Here is a 22,202-nt window from a genome sequence, read left to right on the forward strand (position 1 = left end):
AGAGAATCAGTGCCTCTACCTCAGCCACCCCAGCAGATTATTTTCAGCTGGCTGAACTTCTAGCTGCCAACCTTCCACCAACCCATTTGCAACCTCCTGCTGGTTCCCACAGCTGAGGATACTTGCACCAAAAGCTGCCAAAATTTGTCTACCACCTTCCTATTCTATATCAAATCTTGTGAAACAGTTTTACAAAGGAGTTATTAGGAGAAAACAGACCCTAAATGAACAAAAGCAAGACTGTCTTTATCAAGCTGGTTTTAGAAACAGACACTTCTCCTGTATTCTTTGGGTTGCTCTGCAATTAAAGTCTTCCCAGAAAGCATGTATTAGTTAAGGAAAGTACTCTACAACCCAAAACTCTCAGACAACATAATAATCTTACTCAGAAAACCACTGGGACAGAGCTATAGCACGAAGTAATTCTTGCTGGTATAACTTGACCTTTATGAGGAACCAATTTAAGCTTTCCCAGAAGACAACTCTTCTCATGAGCTGAGCTTCTGCCGAATTGGCAGGGTGTGCCAGACCATGAATAAATCTTTATAAACCCAGACAAGTCACACTATTTATTTCTTTAAAGAACTTTGTCTCTGTCATAAGCCATAAGAAGTATGTTAATAATAATCAGTGCAGAGCAATCAGAAAGCATTCACAAAGATGAGACCTTCCCAGTCACCTCACAGGTGCTAGTTCAGAATGCACGTCAATGAAATTAAGCCTTATCACTGCCTACTGTGATGGAACAGTGTGACTCAATTCTCAGACCAACACAGTGTTAAACCAGGACATCTTTGCAAGATGACTATCCACTTTGTCTGGTAGAGAATGACCTCAACTCAACAACTACAGACCAGTTTACAAGCACATTCAAGAACTACCAACCCAAGCAGCATACAAGTAGATCTGCAGTGACTGCAGCATTTATTACATAAGGCATCTCATTTCTACGACTTGTGAACAGAGGTTAGGACTTCAGTGTTGCTTTTTCCAACTCTTCTCATCACCTGTGTCTATCAGAAAATCTGAGACTGAACAGCTGGAATTTATGTGAAAAACAGACTATTCCTTTGCCATTTTCTTTAATGTTATGCCACCTCTGTTGACTGTCATAATGAAAAAAATACGTAAGGTAAGACCTAATTTAAGTTTATGTACATCTAAACATGAAAACAGACAACATAAGTGCACATGTTCCTTTAAAGAACGTCTGATATGCCGTAACTATTAATATATAAACGTAGATCGTGTTCATTACTGCAATACTCCTTCATGGTTCAAAATGAGCTTGATCTGAAATTGAAACATAGCTTTAAACAAGCATTTTAACCATGAATACCTGAAAATAAACATCTTTAAAGTGTAAAAAAGTTGGAGACTATACAGCTCGTTGGAGTGGCTGGTTATTTATCATCTAAACTCGAAAGAGAACAGTGCGACTTTCAAAAACACTCATGAAAGTTTTCTCAGGCTGCATGCTACAAAGTACGACTGCCAAAAGACCTCTGAAGAGCCCTTTATTCCCCTTTTCTAAGGCTTCCATGCAGCCAGGCAGTTTGTTGAACACTGGGTTTCCAACATTTTCCTCTTTGTTCAGAAATTAAGTAAAGGGAAAAACATCTACTGAGGCTCTAAAATAAGAACTCCCCAGGGAATAAGTCATTTAATGAAATAAACAAACAAACTTTCCATACTTCATTTCTATGTCATAAAAAAAAACCCAGATTTTTTTTCCAGTCAAATATTTTTAACATGAATGATCTTAAAGGAATTAAAAAAAAAAAAAAAGAAAATCCAGCTTCCTTTGCCCAGGGACATATGTAATAACCACTTCCAAGGAGCAGCCAGTTATCATACGGATAAAGCCCTTTGCCAATAAACTTGTAAATATTAAATTATTAAAATTATTAAATAATTTCTCCGAGATCCCTTTAAAAACAGAGCATGATAATGCAATAACTAAAACAAAATAGTGAATTCTGACACTTCTTATCATACCAAACATAGCCACATACTGTATTTTCCTGCCTGAACTGTGTATGATAAACTACAAGTCCTTAACTGTGCGGTATATGAATTTTCAAACCTACTCTCTCACATTTTACTCCTACAGTTAAAACATGAATTCTTTGATTATGTGACACACCTTATAAAGTGAAGGGAGCTGCACTGAATTAATTACATATAAGTGTGAATTTATTTAAGGTGGGGCGCTTGTTTCTTTCACATCTCTAACCTGGTGTCGCAGGTTACAATACTTGGGGCCAAAGTATTTTATTATCCAGGCTGGACAGACTGTATGGTGCTGATACATAGAATGGTTAGGGTTGGAAATAATAAACAACATGCAGTTGTTTCAACTTGTAATTTCAGAAAACCTGGGAATTTTTTTTCACAAAGCAAGTTCATTATCAATTTGTTTAAGAGCCCTACATGGGAGTCCACATTGCCACTGGAGAATGCTTAGAAAAAGCCATGCTCAAACAGCTTGAAGATCAGCGAACCAACAGGTCACAGACAGGGAGGTCTGCTCTCAAACACAGAGCAGTGTTGCTGCTTTTGTGGCTGTTTTTGCCAGCCCAACAGGCAGTTCACTCTCACATTTATTGGGAAGCAACCTGAATAAAAGCACCATACCATGCAGCACAGGCAGCAAGTGCCCAGAGCAGGAGACTCCTTGGGGCAGTAGAGCAGGAGAAGCCTGGGTGCAGGAATGACCAAAGTGAGGGATGGGCAGATGAAGGGCTGAGGAAACCTGTGCAACGTGGCAAGACTCACCAAGGAGAAGGAGCACAAAGAACAGGAGCTTTGGTGATAACAAAGCATAAGAAAGGACAGAAAAAGCATTTGGAAAAACAGAAGAAGGTAGAAGACCTGAGAATTTGGCAAACAGAACCCAAGACATATAAAGAGTAAGAAATGACCAATTAAGAAGAAACCCTTATAATAGCAACACAATTTTAAAGTTTTGAAATGGTTCCTTTTAAAAAATCTTGTCTGTTTTCAATCTAGATAATACCGAAGACCAGTGGTGTGACATGAGTGACTTTTCTTAAACGGAAAATAGAACTTGACTTCATACAGTGCCTTTCATACTTAGTGTGCAACAAATTGCTTTAAATACTGGCAGGCAAACAGCCATTATGCACTCAAGAGCTCATACATAATAATACTTAGCATTTTTATAGTGCTTTTCATCCTCGAAGTGCTTTACAAACAACTCATTAATCTCAACCAACGCACCTGCAAGGTAGATAAATACCTGCATTGTAGGTGGAGAAAGGCACAGAATGTTCAGTGGCTTACCCAAGTCCAGGTATACCGTCAAGCCTCAAAATCCCTAGCTCCTGGCTCCTAGTCCCATGAGGGACATGAGCCCCACCCTGTGTTGATATCATGCCTTCTCTTCAGCCACGCAGCTGCAGAACTTTTACTGTGAGGACCACAGCAGACTAGCAGGAGAGGCTCCCATTTCTGAAGAAGGCGAGTACTCAAGGACAGCTCTCACCAGGATCACCAAGCCCAGGACGTGGGAAGTCCACAAGACACTAAGGTAAGATGATGCAGGAAAATGATTTGCAACTGTGCAGTGAGGTGAGAAAGCCTCTGTGCTGGCAAAAGCCTCTATACCTTATTAATTTTGCAAAATTCTGTACAGTGTTCAGGGCAGGAGATTTCTACCTTTTAGACAACAGAAACCTGATGCCTGTGGCCTCCGAGGACTGCTAGGATGCAAACAAACAATTTCAGCTTCACTCCTCAGGCATTCTTGAACAATCAAAAACTTGGAATGAACTTTGTCTAGCAAAGCAGTAACTCTCCCTTGCTAGTGACTGGAAAAAAACCCTTAATGCGATTATACCACATGATTGTACTTTTACCTTTTTGAGGCATAAAAAGATCGGACAAGATTCTTTCTCATGCATTTTTTTGTTTGTAACAAACAAACAAACAAGCAAACAAACACACCCCCCCCCAACTTACTCAGAAATACCAGGATAGTCAAACTTGAGCAAACAAGAAGCCTGAAAGAAGTGAATAATACAATACCTGTACTGCACTACAGCCGATCTTGTATTTCCTTATAAGATGAAAAAGAATAATCAGTTGTCACTAATGGCATCTTTATTTCAGATGTTTATTAGTCAGTAGATTTAAATAAGTAAATCTGAGCATCCTTATCTGCTCAGTCTTCACATTCACAAACCCAGAGCTTTACAAGTTCTCCAGCCACTGTAGTTCCTTCCAGGGTAAACATTTATTTTTCTAAAACTGAGCTAAGTCAGACAAACTGTTACAATAACAGAGAAACAAACAATAGTTGAAGGCAATTTTTTCCTCATGTTTTCTTAAGGAAGCAAGGAAAAAAGTCTCTCTACAAGTAATGGTATAACATGTTAGTTGAGTAAACATGAGCAGCAAAAGATAAATGAAGAACAGCAAAGATGTATGCAGCTAAAAAGAGTAACTAACATGTTCCATTTGCCTCTCCGGCTGACCTGGACATAAAAGCTGCAATAGGAAGGAAGAAGCAGTTTTTAATCAATCTTTTCCATCTTCACTTTTTAAGTTTACAAAAGGAAAAAACCTATGTAACACAAACCAAAACAACATGAAGAAATAGCTCTTGAGCATTAAGCAGAAACTACATGTTCCCCACATTTACAAGAATCTGAAGACAATGATTTCAATGCTTTAAAGTGGAATTGTGTCTGACTGCCAACTCGATGCTTCTAAAACCAAAAAAGTCAAACTTACAACTCCTGATGAAAATAAAGGCATACCAGAGCAAACTAAAATGTACAGGAAATGCCATTAAATTTAATTACACTGAACACAAACATTCACTCTGCAATCACAAAATAACTCTAAAAACATTTTTTAGATTAAAAAAAATCCACCTGATAATATTCTGCAGCTAAAATAATAGACAATGTTTATATAGTGCAGCTTTTCCAACAGAATGAAACAGATTAAAGGGAAACATGCAAGAACAGTATTAAAATATGCAACTGTATCCACTAAACTCTGGAAGCATGAAAAATGACAGTGTAGTAAAAAACCCCAACAATATACCACTAGTGCTGCAACACTTTTTGCTATTTTGTTTAATAACTTGTCACTTTATTTGTAAGCAGTAATCAAGAGATGTCATAGTAAATTCTGTTGCTACCTGTGCTCTTGCTTGTCACTGCTTCTGTTTGCAGTCTAGGATAAAAAGAATCTTTTATCCTAATTATCATCAAACTAATACCGGATTTTACTTGTGGTGAGGTACCCTACCCATCAGTACAAGGCGATACTATATTAAAAACAACAAAGATACTACAGAAAGCAGGAGGCCAGGCCTGAACACAGTTTTCTTTCAATTCCCTTGGGAATTGTGGTACTACAGGTCTTGGGATTCCTGGGCCGAGAGGATCATGTTCATCAGTTACAGCAGCTCCTCTGGGCCTAAGTCCAGGTAGACTGCTTGTCTAAACTTGATGAAATATAGGCGCCATCAGGTAACAGCAGCGGTCAGGGAGACTCCAGAAATGTGTAACTGAAAACTAAAACATGAAATTAAAACACTACTGTAGCCACACAGACTCTGTCTACAGGATGCAGTAACTGTAAGGCAAAGAGTGTACAACTTACAGACTGCTGCCTTCATATGTTCTCTTGCTTTTTCACACCTCTAACATGAAAGTTAGACCAGACACGCAAGCAGATCTTAACAAACACTGATTTTAAATAGAAATACTTCAGAAAGAGACCACAGTGACAAATGTACATGGTTCAAACAGGCACAACACCAAAAAAATGAAAGCAATTGCTTTGTAACCCCCCTCCCCACCCCACCCCAATTACTTAGAAACATTTTCAAATTAAATTTTAATGCTAATAAATATTGCTAGATCAACAGCACTGGGATGTGGTGTCTAGAAGCACTGCAAGCTATCCAGGGTTGGCATATCATCACATCAAACTGTCAAAGAAAAAGGCAGCAAGTCTCTCTTGCCAGATGCACATTTCCAAGTGCTATAGGAATGTGCTCATACAGGACTGGGGGAGAAAGAAGGACAAATGAAAACAAACAAAAAAAGAGGGAAAATGATACGATCCTGAATGGAGAAGATCATTGTAACTAGGGATTCTACAGGTGGTTTTAGCACAATAAAGGCCTTTTAAAGACTGCATACATGACCAAGCACTATAGAATATTTTCTTGGTAGCCTCAACCTTACACTCCAACTCTGCCTGTATATATAAAACCACACAAGAAATGAGGGGAAGTATGCCAGACTTGCATGCCAGAGTTCCCAAACTTCAGTTTGGTTTCTCTAGAACAGAGAGAGAACACCCACAACACACAATTCCCAAACTCTACAGACATGTGATGCATTGTTTTTATGTATGCCTCAAATCCAGCTTCTCATCTAAGTTGGGTAATTCAGGGCAAAAACTTGAGTAAAAGGAATACAGTATCTAAATCTAGAAAGCCATTTCACATATGTCCACTGTTAAACTCTATGTTAGCCTAGTAGCTTAGGAGCAGCAAGCATGAGGGCAGCTGCATGCCCCATTTCATCCTGTTGATGCAGTGCTGCCATGAGACCCTCCACAAATTATTCTGTCCGCACTACAGTTTCTCCATCCATCAGCTCATGCTCATGATTTCAGTTTCTTTTGTCTGCCATAGCTACCTGTGCTACAAACTCTCAGGGGCGTGTTATACTATATGCTCATAAGGCATCTGATCCTGTGATTTCAGATAGTGGAGCTATCTGCTCTAAAAAACAATATAATTCACAATTTGAGGTCCAGAATCTATTTAGGGATGATTCAACTCTCCAGTCTTTCTCTTCAAATACTAGATATTACAGTGAAGAAGCTTGAAGACCTGTGATAAACTCTACTACTATCCCTGATGTTTTAAACAAAAGAGCATGTAAGGACCAAGAAGCCAAAGACTTCCCTTGCAGTTTGATCCTGTACATAGGCTCAACAGGGTCATCTTCTGGCACAGATTTTAAGACCCTGTACTTTTTTTTTTTTTTTTAAATTTAGTCCCCAGAGATTGTGAATTGGTATTCCTTATTTCATTGATTTGCTGTACAAGTATAGAAGAGGTTAAATCATCTTTGCAGAGCAACACTAAGATTTTCATGTTGGTATACACTGTGTTTGTGAGCTTGAAGAGACCCACCCCTTCAGCAAGTGACAAAAGTTTGCCTTTTGTGCTGCACAAAGCCAGCACTGAACTGCACTTCTGGAATTAAAATCACAGATGTGATTTTCTCTTTCAGACTTTCCACCCTATTATGGTACTATGTTGAGCTTTTGCTTTTATACCTGAAGTCAGGTAAGGAATCACCAGATGAGGACAACAGCCTCTGGCAGGCAACGCAGAAGTTGTGCATGCAAACAGGGAACACTTCTTGTTCACGGACATCCCCACATTTAACACCGAAGACTGAAAGAACAGTGTAAAACCCACTTTGGAAACAGGGCTGCAATCAAAATCCCTAAGACAGGGCATCCCACTCATTTGGTAGAGGCATTCCCAGAGCTTTCTGGTATTTTCCTTCAGGGTCAATAGCCTACACAAGCAGCTGGACACCAGCTCTTACAGCAAATTACCATACCAGGGCAGTGACCTGCTTGCAGGTGGTGGAAAAGTATCAGAGCTCTGCAATGGGAATGGAAAGAGAAAGCAGCTCCTTTCTGCCTAGGGAAAGGTCCGGATGAGCTTTAAGGAAAACTCTGCAAAATGAAGTGATACATGTAAAATACATGTTCAATTTTGCTTGAAGGATTACAGCTAGGCTTACCTTACTTAACTTCTGGTATCTAAAATTGTAGCTGTCCTATATATTTACTGGACTAAGCACTGGCAGACACAGGACATTGCCTGGGACTTCACCACCACAGAGCAGAGAAAGCATTCACAAAAGGCTGAAACTAAGTACTTTTCAGGAACCTGTCATGAATTTTGTCTCTACACAGATTTTAGTTGTAACTGCGATGGTGATGCTCCAGCACCAGGTCAATGGGCACCTTCCTACAATGAAGAAAGGATTTTTTTATGTACTGGAACGAATGGCTATGTGAGTATATGCGGGTCAGTAAAGCTGTTGATGCAGCAGAAAACACTAGCAAATAATTAAGAACACTCAGGTAATGCCTAATGTCACTTATACAACCACTTAGATGTAACCGCACATGAAAACACTGCTTCTTTATAAGTCACCCTCCCTCCTGCATCAAACCTAACCGGGGAGCTGCTGACCTAATGCAGCCTCCATCGTGGTGGCTGGTTTTCAGGTAGATCAACAAGTTGATCCAATTCACACTATGTCTGCTAATAACTTTCCTTCCTTTACAGGCAATCTTAGCTAATGCTGATTGAGAAACCTAAACTCAGGGAGAAACCACACCCTACAAATCCACCCACAGCCAAAAGTGATAGATCTTGTCAGAACAAAGGCACTGTGTGCTGCCAACAATACATTACCTCTCAACTGGAAGAAGAGAACAATTAAACACTTTACTGAAAAGGGAATATTTTTTCTCTCGTGCCTCAAACCATGAAAGTGCATGTCTCCCACAGAATTACTCACTGGTGCACTGTTGAAATGGGAATAATTCCTTGTCTGCCCGATTATTTTCAAGACAGGGATAAAACTACCTTAGGATAATTTGAAAAATGTTAAAAGTGTACTACCGCCAAATGGTTTGAACTTCCACCGTGCATCATTTGCAGCTGATAATGCTAATGTTAAATTCTGGAGACATGAGTCTGTCTACAAATTAATGGAAAATATGAATTAATATTTTCTTCCAGCTAATTGCTCATATATTGCACAGTGCAGCCAAGCATCACTTGATCTCGAAAACTCTCCCATCAAAGTTTTCAATCACTTTTTCTATTTGCCAAAAACCTCAGGATTACAGGACATATGCTATTATCAGTCTGGAATACCAGGAAATGTTTAGCCAGGTCTCCCCAGAACTGTTATCTGTATATGCTATGGTTATTTTTTAAAAAACATCAGTTTAGAATTATTGGAAGTTACCATAAGTAAGGATTATGGTTTTTTAGTTGTACGTGTCTAAGTTTCTTTTTAATGGTGATGAAGATACAAAGAGATAGTTTCAGCATTTGAATATTAATAGTGCTATGAAGATTTTTATGATTAATTTGTAGTTAGATGAGAATAATCTCATATATGTTGATGTTTATGGTTATACACTTATCAAAGGGCAAGCTATAAGACATTTTAACAAATAAATATAACTGCTAATTCAAGACACATCATCAAAAAGGGGGAAATAGATTGATTCGGTGGCATGAATCAATCTGTTAAAAAATCTGGCATGCATGCTTTGATTCCAGCAAAAAATCTACCATATTTGAAGCCCTCTGTTAAAGTCTTCTTAAAAATTTTGAAAAGTTTGCATTTTATGATACCATGAGCATTATCAAGGGCTGCAGATTAACAAAATGCAAGATACAGACCATGTGTATCAGAAACGCTGTTTAGCAAAAGCTTTGGTAAAGTTTTTATGGATGGCTCAAGAAATAGGACTCTCGTATTAGACAGTCCATCTGTCTAATGCTCTATCTTCAAACCCAAATTCACTCAATTTCTTAAATTGTGTTGAATGTTTCATTTCAACTCCAATTCCAATGCAGGTTCCTGTTTTGGCAGAATGCACAAACGATAACGATAATGATTGTCTGCAAATTACAGTTAAGGAAATTAAATGTCCCTAAAATACAGTTTGGTACCTTATTTTTCACAGGGGTGTCCCCCTGCTTCCACAAGGACCAGTCAGCACCCTCAGGTCCATTCATGAAACATTTGATGAATTCTGGATAATGAGTAAGTATTTAATGAATAACAGTAAAATACAAAAATAAAGGAAACTAAGCACACTGGGGGAAAGACACCTCAACTCAGTTGTGATACTGATTTTGCTAACTATTCAGAAAGATGCCAGATTCCCCGTAGCAGACTGTGTGGGTGAGGAGGTGACATGTCAGCAAGTACAGGTTCCTGCCTACGGAAGAAGTGGGTTAGCGACAGTAACAGGATATCAGAAACTGCTGCAAATAAAGATTCCAGAGAATTAAGACAGCCCCCTTCCCTTGCAGAAGAGGACTTGGTGGAAACAGGAACAGTTTTGGATAGGTATTATTCATTAAGGTAACTGATTTGATCTTTACCATGCTTCTGAAAATCAAAAGGCCAAATGAGATTTGAAGAGTCTTACAGCAGGCCCTTTGTCTATTATTTAACCACCTCCCAGATGGAGACTCCATAGCACGTTCTGTACACTAACATGAGAGTTCAACACAAATGGTAATTTAAAAATTGCCTACCAGTTTTACCATCTTAAATGGCAAAGCCATGTCTGACCACAAAGAAAAGAACAACATAAAATTATATGTACACAATCTAGCTAAAGGATGTAAACTAAATCACTTCGTATTGCCTCAGTCATTTGTCTCAGTAATATTCCTTCAGCTATTGGTCCACTCTCTGCAGGGTCCAAACTACTATTTCCAACTCCTGTTATGCTTCAGAATAGTTTGATGATTTTCATACAAATACCCCACTGGAGAACAGTTTATTATTCCTTTGAAATACCTAATTTTGCTGAGACTATGAAGTATAGACAACACATGGCCATGCATTACCAACAAGACCAGTGACCAGACTTGTGATCTACATGGTTGAAGTAAGAATTTATTTTAATTAAAAAAAAAAAAAAAGAGTCTGATTTCTAACAAGATTCAGCACTTGCAGGCAAATTTGGAATTGTTAGACTTTGAAGCTCTATCGCAATAAAATAAAACTCTGGCAATGTGCCCCTGCTTCTTTTCTTTAAAAGGTTTAAAATCACATTTATGTCTCTCCTCTTCATTTTATTAACAGAGGGGGAAAGAATAACATACTCAGAAAAACTCTGAAAACATTCATTCCTAAAAGGCTCTGCATCCACAGAAGTATCCCACAACATCTTACATACTGTGGTGTTGGAGACAGCTATAGCTTCTACCTGACAGCAAGATTCCAAGTTTACTGGTACCTGTTTAGGAGCCTGTGTACAAATTCCCAGGTCTGCAAGGGGCTTAACAACGCAGTGCACAAGCAAATGGACAGTCTGGGAACACAGACTGCATATTTAAGAACTGTATCACACAGTCAGTCCACAGTGATTTAACTATTAAAATCTGGCCAATAATAGGTCAGATTATTATAGAATACTTATTCACTGTTAGAGACAGGGAAGCAAGATCAGAAATCAGTATTTAACAGAGCAAGTAACTCATTTTACAAGACACGTCTTCTCATCAGTTATTTTCCTGTGGCACAAAGACCTGAAACTTCATTACAAGAAATTAGGGGCTTCTACTCTACAGTAATTTTCCTGCCTAAAATGAATAAATCAGTAAGAGACTACTGTGCCTTAAACCATCTAAGCTGCGTTTGTAGACATGCAGTTCTTTGATGCCTTCTACCTTATTTTCTTACCAATGAAGTATCACAGATGCAATTATTGTAATACTTGTCATAATATGTAATTACACCATTTACAAGCCAATGTATCACCATATAACCCCTACTATTTCTAAGTACAAATGGTAACCTGACACGCTGTGACATGACACACCAATGCGACGTATCTGTGTTCTGGATGTTTCTTAGTTTTCTTTTACAAAATGATGAACACAATTCACACTTCTATGTATCACCTGCACAACTAACTCTTTCAAACACTCTTCAAGCATGGGTGGCAGACAAAATGCAGCTCGACCCACTGCAAAGCCATTGTGAAATGCAGTGTTTGAGCATAAACAGAATTTCATAAAGGCCACTCATACTCTTACAAAGCTGTGTACCTTCACCACGGGTTGATAGTGTTGCAATTCTGACACTAGTCAGGCAGATACTATTCAAATAAATTCCTGATATACTTACCAAAAAGGCACAAACTGTCTTTTTAGCTTCCTACCATCTTTAATTCAACTTATTTTTCAAACATAATAAAGACTTTTTAGGCTAGCCTAAGTCCTGATACGTGGAGTATGTATATAACCAATATACAAACTTCCAAGAGCTCTGCTGTTCAAATGCTCTTATCTATAGGCACAGTTCCATAATAAAGCAAGCTTTCCTTTCATGACTTGCAAAAACAAAACATGAGAAATATGAAAAAAATACCACAAAAGAGCCTACAAAAAAAGTCATTTTTGTTCACTTTAGGTAGAACAGATTCCCCTAGGTGAACAGAAATCTAATTTAAATTACTTCTTTTGGTATTTGCAAATTAAATTATCCTGAACTGTCCAATACAGGGAAAATTTGATTTAGTTTAATCAGTCTTGTCTGAATCATGAGTTTTGCTTTTTCAACTTCTGGAAAAGCATATCCACTAGGGGAGCTGAATAAGGTTTGATGCCTGAAGGGAAGGTATGAAGGCTTACCGAATTTAAATGGCTTGGTTCTTTTAACTGGTTGGCAGACATTGGTTTTCTAGGTGTGGACGGGGCTGGCGGTGGTGGTAGGGCATGGACACATGACCAAAATAATATTTGGAAGAAAAAGGCTGCAGACACAAAAATGCTGAAGTAAATAATGAACAGTATGAAGAAGCTGCACACTAAATTTTGATTCAAACAAAAAAGTAATTATTTGTATGGTATTATATACTGAAAAAAATGTGATTGGAACTACATGATCTTAACGTCCTTTCCAACCTTAACTATTCTATGATTCCAAGATTCCATTCCACACATGTGAAAGAGTACAGGTTTTTGACAACTGTTAGAAATGAAGCACATAGGAGACTCGGAAGGCCAAATGGTGCAGAGTTCAACTGATGCTCAGATCCCAAGAGTCCAGTCAGATTAAAATTTCTTTATGGATATGAGTTTTCACCACTGGAAAAAAAAATAACGTGGCACTATGCCCTGCAACATTCAAGACTATGAAGAAAAGGTCTTTTACGTTTCTCAGTGTTTTTTCAAGACTGTTGGATAGAATAAAAAATAAAAGTACAGTGGAAGATCAGAATCACTAACATGAAAAAAGACTGAAATTCTGTTATGCCAGCTGCAATACTGTGCTTTAGCTGAAAGCACACAACATTCAGTCTAATGTTTAAATTAAAGCTGATCTGGGATCACTCTTTCCTGTATTACTACACTAAGTATTTAACAGTCTTTAAAAAAAAAAAAAATCATGCATCTTTCATCGAGATCATTGTGAGGTGTTTCCTTCTGTTCACACATTTAATTCCCATACAATGGGAATTAAAAAGAAACACTCACAGAATGGCAAGGCCCAAAGAGCTTCCAATCTTATTTAACATAGGACAATAAAACTCTGAGGGAAGGGCTGAGGTAAGTAATGTTGCATCAATAAGATAACACATTTTTCAGCCAATTACAACATCTTGTACAACTGTTCGTGTGTATTATTAAGCCAATAAGACACATGGGAGTGACCGGCTTGTGGAAGGTTAGGTGATAAAAAAGGTGCTTTTAGGAGGACCTCAGAGTCTGAGGGACAATGGCACCTGGAAAAGCCAATCCGTACACTGACATGCCGACACGTAAGTTCTGCAGTTGAGTGGGCTGGGAGAAGAAACCTGTAATGTACTTAAGTCCGATTACTTTTCCTGCCAAACATTTAAGTTGCAAGTGCAACGCTTACCGCCACAGAACGAGATCAAACCCCTCCTGCAGGCTGCTCGCGCTGCGCGGCCTCGGGCCGTGCCTCCCCACGACCGGGACAGCAGCTGCTGCCCTGCTCGGGCCGCTGAGGGGAGCATACCGGCCCCAGCGCCAAGCGAAAGCGAGGCTGAGCAGCTGCGGCCCCCCAGGCCACGCACCCCTCCCTCCCCGGGACACCCCCGCTGCTCCCCCTATTCCAAAGCAAGCCCCGTCTCCACAGCGGCGCCGCGCCAGCAGGCGGGAAGGGCGGGAAGAGGGGAGGGCAGAGCAAGTGCTGAGCCGGGCCCGCGCCTTCCCACACACACCTCCCGCGGGGGCAGCGGCGGTGCGCACTCACCTCCGCCCCTCAGCACGCTGATAGCTCTGGGCGCCGCCATCTTGCCCACGTGAGGCCGGGTCACGTGGAGGCGGCGGGCGGCAGCCCTGGGTCCCTCTATGGGCGTCAGGGCGCGGCGAGGACGGCGCCCTCGAGCCGGCGGGGACCGTTAGCACCCAGCCCTGTCCGGCTGCCCTCGCAGCTCCGCGGGCTCGGGGCCCGGCCTGGCCGGAGCGCGGCACACGGGGGTCGCAGGTGACGGCCTGCAGCTGCTGCCGTTAGCGGTAGGGTACTGTCGGCCCACAGGGTGTCGTTCACCTCGGGTGATGCCGAAATGCCTGTGGATGTGGTCCGCACCCCTCCCTCGGCGCTGTAACGCGGCTGGCAGGCTTGGAGACCGTCCTGCCACCCGCGAGAGACGCGGCTGTGACACCGCTTCCCACAGCGGAACTCGGTCTCAGAGGAGTTGCAGCCACGCTAGTCCACTAGGGCTGGAACCAGCTCAACATTTATTTCCCCTAAAAAAAAAAAGAACAACAAAAAGACTAAACCAAAATTTTTTTTTTTGGTACTTTTGTGAATGAAAAGATGAACTGAGCTTAATGAACTGTTTGCTGCTGTGTTTTGCCTAGGCAGAATCTGAAGGTTAAAGCTAGAACCTCCAAACTCCAGTATTTTTCCAGCTAAATTCATGGTTTCACTTGCACAGCCAGAATTCATGCATTTAGAAAAGATCTAAAAGAGCAAAACTGTAAGCTACAGCAGCACCTTTCCAACCTTTTTCAATATAGGCATCACCTTACCTTAAAGAAATACCTCAAGACCATCTTACAGGGTGGTAGTGTGATAGGTTTCATTTGCAGTCCAGTAAAAAAGCAAACTAAACTTCTAATGTCCATTTACCATTTTTATTTCCCACCATTTTGTTTCCTTGTGTGCATTTGACTTGCCTGTCTGAACAATTAAACACAGTCTGAAATTATGTTCTTATCAATTTTGATTGATTCTTATCAATTTTGATTGATAAGAGGTTGAGAAACACTATTATAAGACATAAATCCAGCAGCTGGCAGGCAGAGACTAACCCTAAAGGAATCAAATCACTGAACGAAAGAATGAATACAATGTGTTAGGGTAGTGGTTGCTAGAGGGAAGAAACCAAACCGTAGCAGTAAAACAAGTAGTGTCATTTCCTACATCCTCACACATGTGTAATGATTTTTGTGTCCTTACACACATGCAGGTGCACACATACAATGGTAACCTGTGAGATAAGTAATTAAATTCTCAAATGGGAACAGAGGCTGACTGTTTATCTCCAGATTTATTTATCTCCTGGCACGGCCATTTGTAGATTTTAACTACACATGTACAGATATTCTAATTTAGTTAACAACAATAGACTTAAAGCCCATGGTGGATAGGAAGGCTGGTGTTATTTACCCTCTATACTCTGGAAGAAACTCCAAAAGTGTATGAACTTAAAAGTTACACAGCAAGTATTTCTGCCCTTAAGGAGTAAATTCCAAGAGCTCTCTGACTGAAAAACCGTTCTGTGATCCTCTCTGTGGTCCTATACAGACATCGCTAGTGACAGCACATTATCAGCTGCCACAGCATGGTAGGCAGCCTATCATACAGCTTATATCCAGACCACAGAGTAATTTAAAGATCAGTACTTTGCACTGACTTAGAAAAAAATAAAGCAGTCCACGCCTAACAGCTGCATTCTGTACCAACTGCCATGCTGCATCGTCATTATCCAGCCAGTGGAGAATAACGGTATTTTAGCAGAAGAAGAATAGAGTTAGAAGTAAATGAAGAAACAGCACTGCTAAACTTCCCCGTTACACCCAGGAGCGTCACTGCCCACTGGTGAGAGGTATGCACGCTTTTCATTTGCAGGTCAGAAATGTGTATGTCTTCACCTTGTTCCCAACTCCACAACATGGTATGGTCTTTCAGGAGTTTGAATCTCATCAGGCATCATTCTATTTTCTATCTGGGCAAGGCTTTAGGAGTGTAGACACCCAACCATTGGTTCTCTAACAATTATATATGGCATAAAGCAATGTCACATAAGTAACTACATGTATGCTGGAGTAGGTGTGCTTGAGTATGCCTAAAGAGAACAGCACACTTCACATGAAAGTAGCCATGTCTGATGAGTAATGCATCATCTTTTACTGAACTGTCACTAAAAGAAACAAAATGCTCTGAGGTAGTAGCATAGTCTCACATTTCTTATGTGAGTTAGAAAGTATTTCCTACTCAGTGGAATGCAGACACTGTTAAAGAAATTAAAGTGAATGCTTGGGTTTTTCTGCAGCCAGAAGACCAGAATTCCATATTGTAACAGTCTGAAAATTGGTTGACGGTATAACAAAATGCAGGAACCAGAGACCGCATTTGTTCTGCTGCCACCACTTTTATAACTACCTTGTTCTTAAGTGTCAGGTTATTTCACAAATACTTGTAGGTATGTGCTGTCAGTTAGACTGGACCAATTCCTTTTGCATATCAGAAACCAGGAGTGGATCAATCAAATTACAATTGATTATATTCCAAGAGAACTGTGTAATTTTTGCAGTCACTGAATGAATCTTAAGCCTAACAACCATCATTATTCAGTAGTCTCTAATTTATGCTTAGATGCAGATTTTCTCCTTTCACTAAGATATAAATAACAGACACAGGTTTGTTAGGAGCTTTATACCAGTAAAATAGGGATGAATATCTCAGAGGAGGAGAGATACACCATATCCTAACATAGCAAACCTGAAAAATCATACTCTGCCATGTTTAAGTTCTGTCACCAGAAGAAAATACATCACTTTTCCCTCATGTATATAGTTGCCTTTTGTTCACATTTGGCAAATCCTCTGAAACATTTAAGACAGACAGTGACATCTCAATGTGTCCTGAGCTTCAGACTGTGAGGCAGCTTCGGAGAAATCACTTTTCAGCCCAGGGTCTTTTGAACACATCTGTGTGTTATGTCCTTCAAGGAGAGCCTGTCACACTGCATCTCACGTTGGTTCTGAGCTGTTGGAGTCTGGATGTTCTAAATGTACAATCTCAGCTTTATTTCCACCCAATATTGGTCAGGATGATTTAAAAATAAGCAAAAGATGTGTTAAGGAAGACATAAAACTAGGCTTTTAGAAGCAAATTTGAAAGCAGCCTGTAACAGTCTGCAAAAACCAGTTATGCCTTATGCATACATGAAATCTTACATAGAGCAATATAGAAATATACTTCTAGTTTAATTATAGCAGCTGGTTACTTCTGGCATGAGGGATTCCTAAGATTGTTTTAAAAGATGATTTAGTTCCACAGCAGTTTTTGCTGATGAGGCTGGTGCTGTTTGGGTCCTGTTTTAATCACAGGTGTCTTTTTTTCATCACTCGTGTTCACCCGATTCACAGTGAGATAGTTTGGGGTCCTGAACTTGCAAAAAACCAAAACCTCCTACATCAGTGATACAAAATATAAATAATCAAAGCTACACCAAACTATTACATCACTATCTAGGGAAAGTGAAATTACATATTCACTGTTGCTATCATATTAAATTTATTCTAGGCAAAGACTTAATCTTTTCCATGAAACTATGAAAGCTTTGAAAACATGAACACCCCATGCAGCTCTGAGGAAGGCTTCACTGGAAGAAAGACATGCTTTAAAAACAGCAGCTATTGAACGTGGAACACCTCCCTTATTGCCATACCATTTAGAAACGAAAAAGGGGATGTCAAGCTCTTCTCATTGATCTAGATTTCCTTTACATTTTCTCTCTTCAGCTCAAACTGTGCAACAACCATAAATGGAGCACATACCTCCTGTATGAGTGTTTACAGCATTACATGCTCTTTATTTAATAAAGAAAGAAGCTAGTGCCATCCTCAGAAAAAAAAAACATCAGTTCACACTACTGCTCCTGCTATATAGATTTTTCTGTAATGGCAAAAAGGGACTTCTGAAACATTCTTCCCAAGGCTTTGTCTTCATCATGTCATTACCTGAGATTCATCAATTTGAATGGAAGCCTCCTCTCTGAAATGAGCTTTGAAGAGTGGAAGAAGGACACTGTTTTTCCCCTTTTTCTTTTTGTTTCTCTAATCTGGAGAATTACAAATACTTAGAACATGGAAATCTGGAAATTGTTAGATTAATGATCCTTTTTACGCTAGCTTGTACCATTATAGGTCTCAAAGAAAGCTCAGACCACAGAGTCTGCAGTCCTGTTTCTTGCAATGCATGTTACTGAAGGCTTTAGCATGAGGTATAAAGAACCTAGTAAGCATGATTTAAAGTTGGTATTTGCATTATTTTTCTTTTTTCATTGTAAAAAAAGATTTGAGTGATAGGGAGGGCAAGCCCATTCCTACAATTTTCCCTCCACAGTTACATGCTAGTATCTTGGCAGATAGCACACCCAGCCTGTGCAGAGCTTGCATCTATTTATATTGCTTTGTATAACAGCCTTCCATTTTTACTGGGTGCACTAAATTTTTAGCCCCCCAATTCCAAATACTGCCTGGTGTGGTTAATAGCATTTGTAAATGAAACATATTAATAGACAGAAATCAGGGTTCAGTTCGAAACTGTCTGCTCATTTGAGAAAGAATTAGCAGCATAAAATGGATGGAAATACAGAGAGCACGGGAAAAGAAAGCATTCCCAATGCTTTAAGTTGATTTTTTTGAGAAAATGGAAATATCTGCAACAGATAGTTACTTGTGAGATACAGATTTAAATATTTTACCATGCTCGCTTTTTGTCAACTTCAAGTCCAAATTATCCTAGCAAGCAATGTTTCACAAAGCAGCAGCATTAGAGAATAATATTTTTCAATTTGAAGGCTGAGATTCCAAGTTTTTATTTGAGAAGCTTATGAATGTAACAGATATTTCTAGTTCTAACAGTTTGATACTGATGAAATTAAATCAGAACTGACATCAGGAGAAAAGGTAAAATGGCAAAATATGCAACATGAGATTTTCAACCCTTCCAGTGTCTGACAGTCATACAATATGATAAAGGAAAAGCATAAAGAGCAACAAAGAGAGACAAAAAGGAACTGAAAAAATGATCTATATAAGCAGACGTAAATCCTTCGTATAGACATTATGGGCTGCTCACCCTCCTGCTGACATTGTGGAGAGAGACAATAGACCAGTCTTGAATTGGCTAAACTGCCACATAGCAGCTTTGTGTGTTTGTTCGTAGGAGGCATGGACATTTACTGCCCAAGACACTGCTTCAGCTACATAGACCTTTATTCCCCTAGTACAGAACTTAAAAGTGTCCTTCAAATCCTGCAGCTCCAGGTAGTCTGCTTTCTCAGTTCTGAAACTATAGGTGTTCTTTTGCATTTCTTCAGGTTAATAGCTGTTGAGCTAGAAGTTGTTTCCTAGTATCTGTGGTAGGTAACTTTTATGTTTCAAAAATACATGAAAGGGATCAGCTTGACCCAGGTTTCTAAACATAAACATTTTTCAGAACTTGATTTACCTCTTGGGACAAAATCTTGGATTAGCACTGCTGACAATAGCCTTGCATGGAAAGAAAATGCTTCTGTAGTTGAGTTATAGTCACCATTTTAGATACTCCACTGAATTTTCTTGAAGTAGAGTCAATATTGCTGTGACTGGAATTGTAAGTGATGAAGGGCAAACCAGCAACTTGATGCCAGCAGCATCCACAATGAAAAAAATTAAATATACTTACAGATCTTATGTGCATTCTGAAAAGGATATTCAAATGCACAAAACTCTTTTAAAATGCTGTATCAGTATGTTGTGCAAAGTTTCACTTGATGATTGAATGAAGTGACTGAAGAATCTGTATTTAATCAAAATGCAGAAAAAAAAAGAGTAAATAACAAATCTATACCTAGTGTTTGCTCCTGTTAGCATGCAATATTTCAAAAGAATAACAGTAGCTTCTTTAGTTTAAGAAAGCTAGGATAGTAGACTGTATGTTTGAACAAAAGTAACTTATATGCCAAGATGAGTTTAGTGTCACACTGCACCCAAGATCATTCAACTTCAGCTATCAAATTCCTACATTACTAACACCTAGAGTTGAAGAGTTGCTACTAAGCCTCAGTGTTCATTTGTCAGCTCACAAATCCACAAAATTAGATCCCTCCAGTATCTAACTGCAATTGTATATAGGCAGCTGTTATTAGTTCACAGGTCCTTTCTCAGCATGCAGGTCAGACAACACTAGCAATAACTATGCTATTTTCTAGACTATATTGATAAGTATTTGTTTGAATATAGCAGAAGCTCCCTGTTCTTAATTACATTGCTACAGAAATATAAATGGGAGTTACACCAAACTTAAACTTTTATAAACAGTATTAAACTTTATTTCATAAATGACTCACTGAACAGCTGGAGTTGCTGCTGTGTGTACTTCAGAGACAAGAATCCTGCAGCTCACTTGTAGGTGAAGTTTATTATCCTGTTGAAAACCATGGAACAAAATATCCAGACTGACAAGTAAGAAAAGCTAGAGCTTTGTCTAGTAGCACCCACCAAAACCCAAGAGTCAACCAAGTGGTCAACTCTGCCACTAATGCTTAGACTGTAAAATGTTAGCTCAAACTCACCCCAGAAGCTTGCTGAACTAGGGCAAATGATCCCCAAGCAGCAGAAGTGTCAGTAGCACTATCACTGTTTTCTAGCTGTTATACATCAGATTATTGCTTCTTTCTCTTTGTCAGTGGTAAGGATAGTCCAGACAACTTTGATCACTTCAGGCAAAGGCTGCATGGCTAGTTTAATTTGCCAATGAGGGTTGTATCAGAAAATTGGCTTAATTAACTGCAATGGATTAGAGAGTCTCTCCTGGCAGCAGTGCTGCAGAAGCTGTAATCTGCTGCAGAAATGCAGGATTCAAAGTTTTCAGATCTCCAAGAAGCTGTTTATTTGTATCTTTGGTGCCAAGAACTAGTAACAAAATAGCTCCTGTAAACCAGGTCACACGTTTTGCTGTCCACCGGCACATACCAACAGCTTAGAACATTCCCAGACCATACTGGAATGAAAAACCATGCTCAGTCTAAGACTGTACCTTCACCACTAAAGGGGAGGCACTAGCTCTCCTCTTTTGGCAGCATCAACATAGAAAGGAAAAAAAATAATCTGATAGGTTATGAAAAGATTAATCTGCCCTAATCACTGTGTGATAAGGTTTCACTATTTAAAGAAAACAATTTTGGCCTTCTGACTCTGTTGTTTCTTTTGTATTCATCCCACACCATCAACTAAATATGGCAACCTTCACAACTCTAGCATCAATCCTACAATTTCTCAGCCCTTTCGCAAGAACTTTATCACCCTGGAGTGATATGAGACAGGCCTCCTTTCCCTTCCTACATTAGGGATAAATGAACAGATATGCCAGACTCTTCTACCTTTTTATGGGCCCCGGCCCCCCCCCCCCAAAAAAAAAAACCAACTTTTGAAGAGGGGAACAATGATCAACCTCTAAGTGGGCAAACAGCCCATTAGGCACCATTTTTTTCTTGTCAGTCTTTCAGTTCCTTAAAAGATTTAAGCTTTGAGTGGCAAAAATTCAAGCAGTGTTAGCATAGACTTCCCTTGAAGCACAAAAGGCATCCTGGACTCTGTGCAGAAACAAAATTTAAGCACAGCTCTTCAGTTCTGCTTTCCCTCTTCTGGCTTATCACTAACACCAGAACAAGTTAATAAGAAACCAAAACCAACCAAACACAAACACCACCCTATTCCCCCAAATCCTACAACTTGCCTTCAGGCTTACTGCTACAATCAGGACAGGTCTTCTAAAAATTGTATTGACTATAATAGATCTGGATACTACAGAATGAGTGACATATGATACAGAGAAGATACCCTAGCCAGAATTAAAATTTCTGAAGAGAATTTAATAGAAAAAGGAGCTACGGGTTTGAAATATTTGAAAACATTACCCTTTTCCCCCACAACATACCAGAGGTAGTAGTGAACTGTCAATCTATAAAGTTTTGAAAACTGGACCTGAATCCTACTAGGACCATGAAACTGTTAATAGATTTCAGTGATACTTATTCAGATTAAGTCCTCTTCACTACAGGCCAAGACAAATCAGTTCTAAAGTCTGAACTACAAGAAAAGATAA

At 39.4% G+C, this 22,202-nt stretch overlaps 1 protein-coding gene across 1 annotated transcript in view; it reads right to left on the bottom strand.

Moving 5' to 3' along the window:
* The window catches only part of METAP1D (methionyl aminopeptidase type 1D, mitochondrial), a 48,616-nt gene extending 34,466 nt beyond the window's left edge, over positions 1-14,150 (bottom strand). The window contains exon 1 of the mRNA XM_062604754.1: positions 14,070-14,150. Coding sequence (XP_062460738.1) covers positions 14,070-14,109 — 40 coding nt within the window. The 5' untranslated portion in view covers positions 14,110-14,150. The remainder of the gene's footprint in view (positions 1-14,069) is intronic.
* Between the last annotated feature and the right edge of the window lie 8,052 nt (positions 14,151-22,202).

Source organism: Pezoporus occidentalis, unplaced genomic scaffold, assembly GCF_034315485.1.
Source record: "Pezoporus occidentalis ecotype Australia unplaced genomic scaffold, CSIRO_AGI_Poc_V1 ctg88, whole genome shotgun sequence".
Taxonomy (NCBI): Eukaryota; Metazoa; Chordata; class Aves; order Psittaciformes; family Psittacidae; genus Pezoporus; species Pezoporus occidentalis.